The sequence below is a fragment of the Eimeria tenella genome, genomic scaffold, assembly GCF_000499545.2.
Source record: "Eimeria tenella Houghton genomic scaffold, Eth_scaff1789, whole genome shotgun sequence".
Lineage (NCBI taxonomy): Eukaryota > Apicomplexa > Conoidasida > Eucoccidiorida > Eimeriidae > Eimeria > Eimeria tenella.
Genome location: NW_013541619.1, coordinates 335 through 1,446, shown reverse-complemented (window position 1 = coordinate 1,446; position 1,112 = coordinate 335). Strand labels below are relative to the sequence as shown.

General features: G+C 66.5%; 2 protein-coding genes across 2 annotated transcripts in view; one reads left to right on the top strand and one right to left on the bottom strand.

Moving 5' to 3' along the window:
- Positions 1–234: 234 nt before the first annotated feature.
- Positions 235–843, bottom strand: ETH_00043545 (uncharacterized protein; the record flags this gene model as incomplete). Its single annotated transcript, XM_013373845.1, has 1 exon — positions 235–843. One exon carries the CDS (start codon positions 841–843, stop codon positions 235–237), a length of 609 nt encoding a protein of 202 aa, XP_013229299.1.
- A 61-nt stretch (positions 844–904) lies between these two features.
- ETH_00043540 (uncharacterized protein) overlaps positions 905–1,112 on the top strand; it is a gene marked incomplete at both ends in the record, with an annotated part of 477 nt that continues 269 nt past the window's right edge. The window contains one exon of the mRNA XM_013373844.1: positions 905–1,012. Within this exon, the coding sequence (XP_013229298.1) occupies positions 905–1,012 (108 nt within the window). The remainder of the gene's footprint in view (positions 1,013–1,112) is intronic.

Sequence of the window (1,112 nt, the reverse complement as noted above, 5' to 3'; positions counted from 1 at the left end):
CGCGTGCATGCATGCGCGCGTGCATGCATGCGCGCGTGCATGCATGCGCGCGTGCATGCACGCATGCGGGCGGGCGGGCGGGCGGGCATGCATGCGGGCGTGCTGCTGCGGGCGTGCATGCGTGCGCGCGCGCTGCTGCGTGCACGCGTGCATGCGTGCATGCATGCACGGGTGCACGCATGCAAGGGCGCATGCAGGGCCTCGCGAGGTGCTTGTTGTGTGTGTAGAAATCACTCATAGGGATTCATGTCCACCCGCAGCAGTCCAGCGACGAGGACGCGGCCATTTCGGATGGCTCGGGGCTGTCGGACTCTCCGGGGCGGCCGGCGAAGGAGGGCCGCGGCGAAGAATCGGACGCAGCAGAGGCTTCTTGACTCTCCCCAGGTCTCCCGCTGCTGCTGCTGCTGCTGCGGCGCGCCGCGCCGCGGCCGCAGCAGCGGGAAGCTGCTCCGTAGCCTCCCTGTGTGTAGGAACAGTGCAGCGCAGCAGCAGGCAGGCAGATCCGGACTTAGCCGCGCACTCTGTAGTTCCCCGCATGCACGAGCGCCGCAAATAGGCCCTTTCTTCCGCAGCAGTTCCCGCCGCCGGCCGCGCTCCCCGTGCAGCAGCCGGCGGCGGCGCTGCTGCAGCTCGTGCTGCTGCTGCAGTCCGGGAAACTCGCCCGGCACTCTCCGGCAGCACGCCGCGGGCTTTGTAAAGTTTTTTTGCCACCGAACAGCCGCTCTTTAGCATGCGTTTCGTGACACTTGCGCGCGTGCGCCACGCAGTCCACGCAGCTGGGGTGTCTTGACACCGCAGCCTCGCGCCGTTCAAGAAACGCGCGAAGGCCGCACGAAGCGCCATATCGCGGCGAACAAAGTGTCCGAAAGTGTTGCAGAGTTATTTTCCGCGAAAAAGTGCTGGAATGGCAACTGCATTCGTGTTTCTGCTGGCGACAGCAGCCGCAGCGTGCTGGTGTTCCGGCGCGGCGGCGTGGACGCCGTGGGCGAAACCAAGCCCCCCGGGCCCGCAGGTAGGCGGAAAGCGAAAACTTGTTGAAACTTCTGCAAAGTCGTTCGAAAGGGGCCGCGAGACCGGCGGCTGCAGCTCCCCTGGATAGCGGTAAGCGCGCG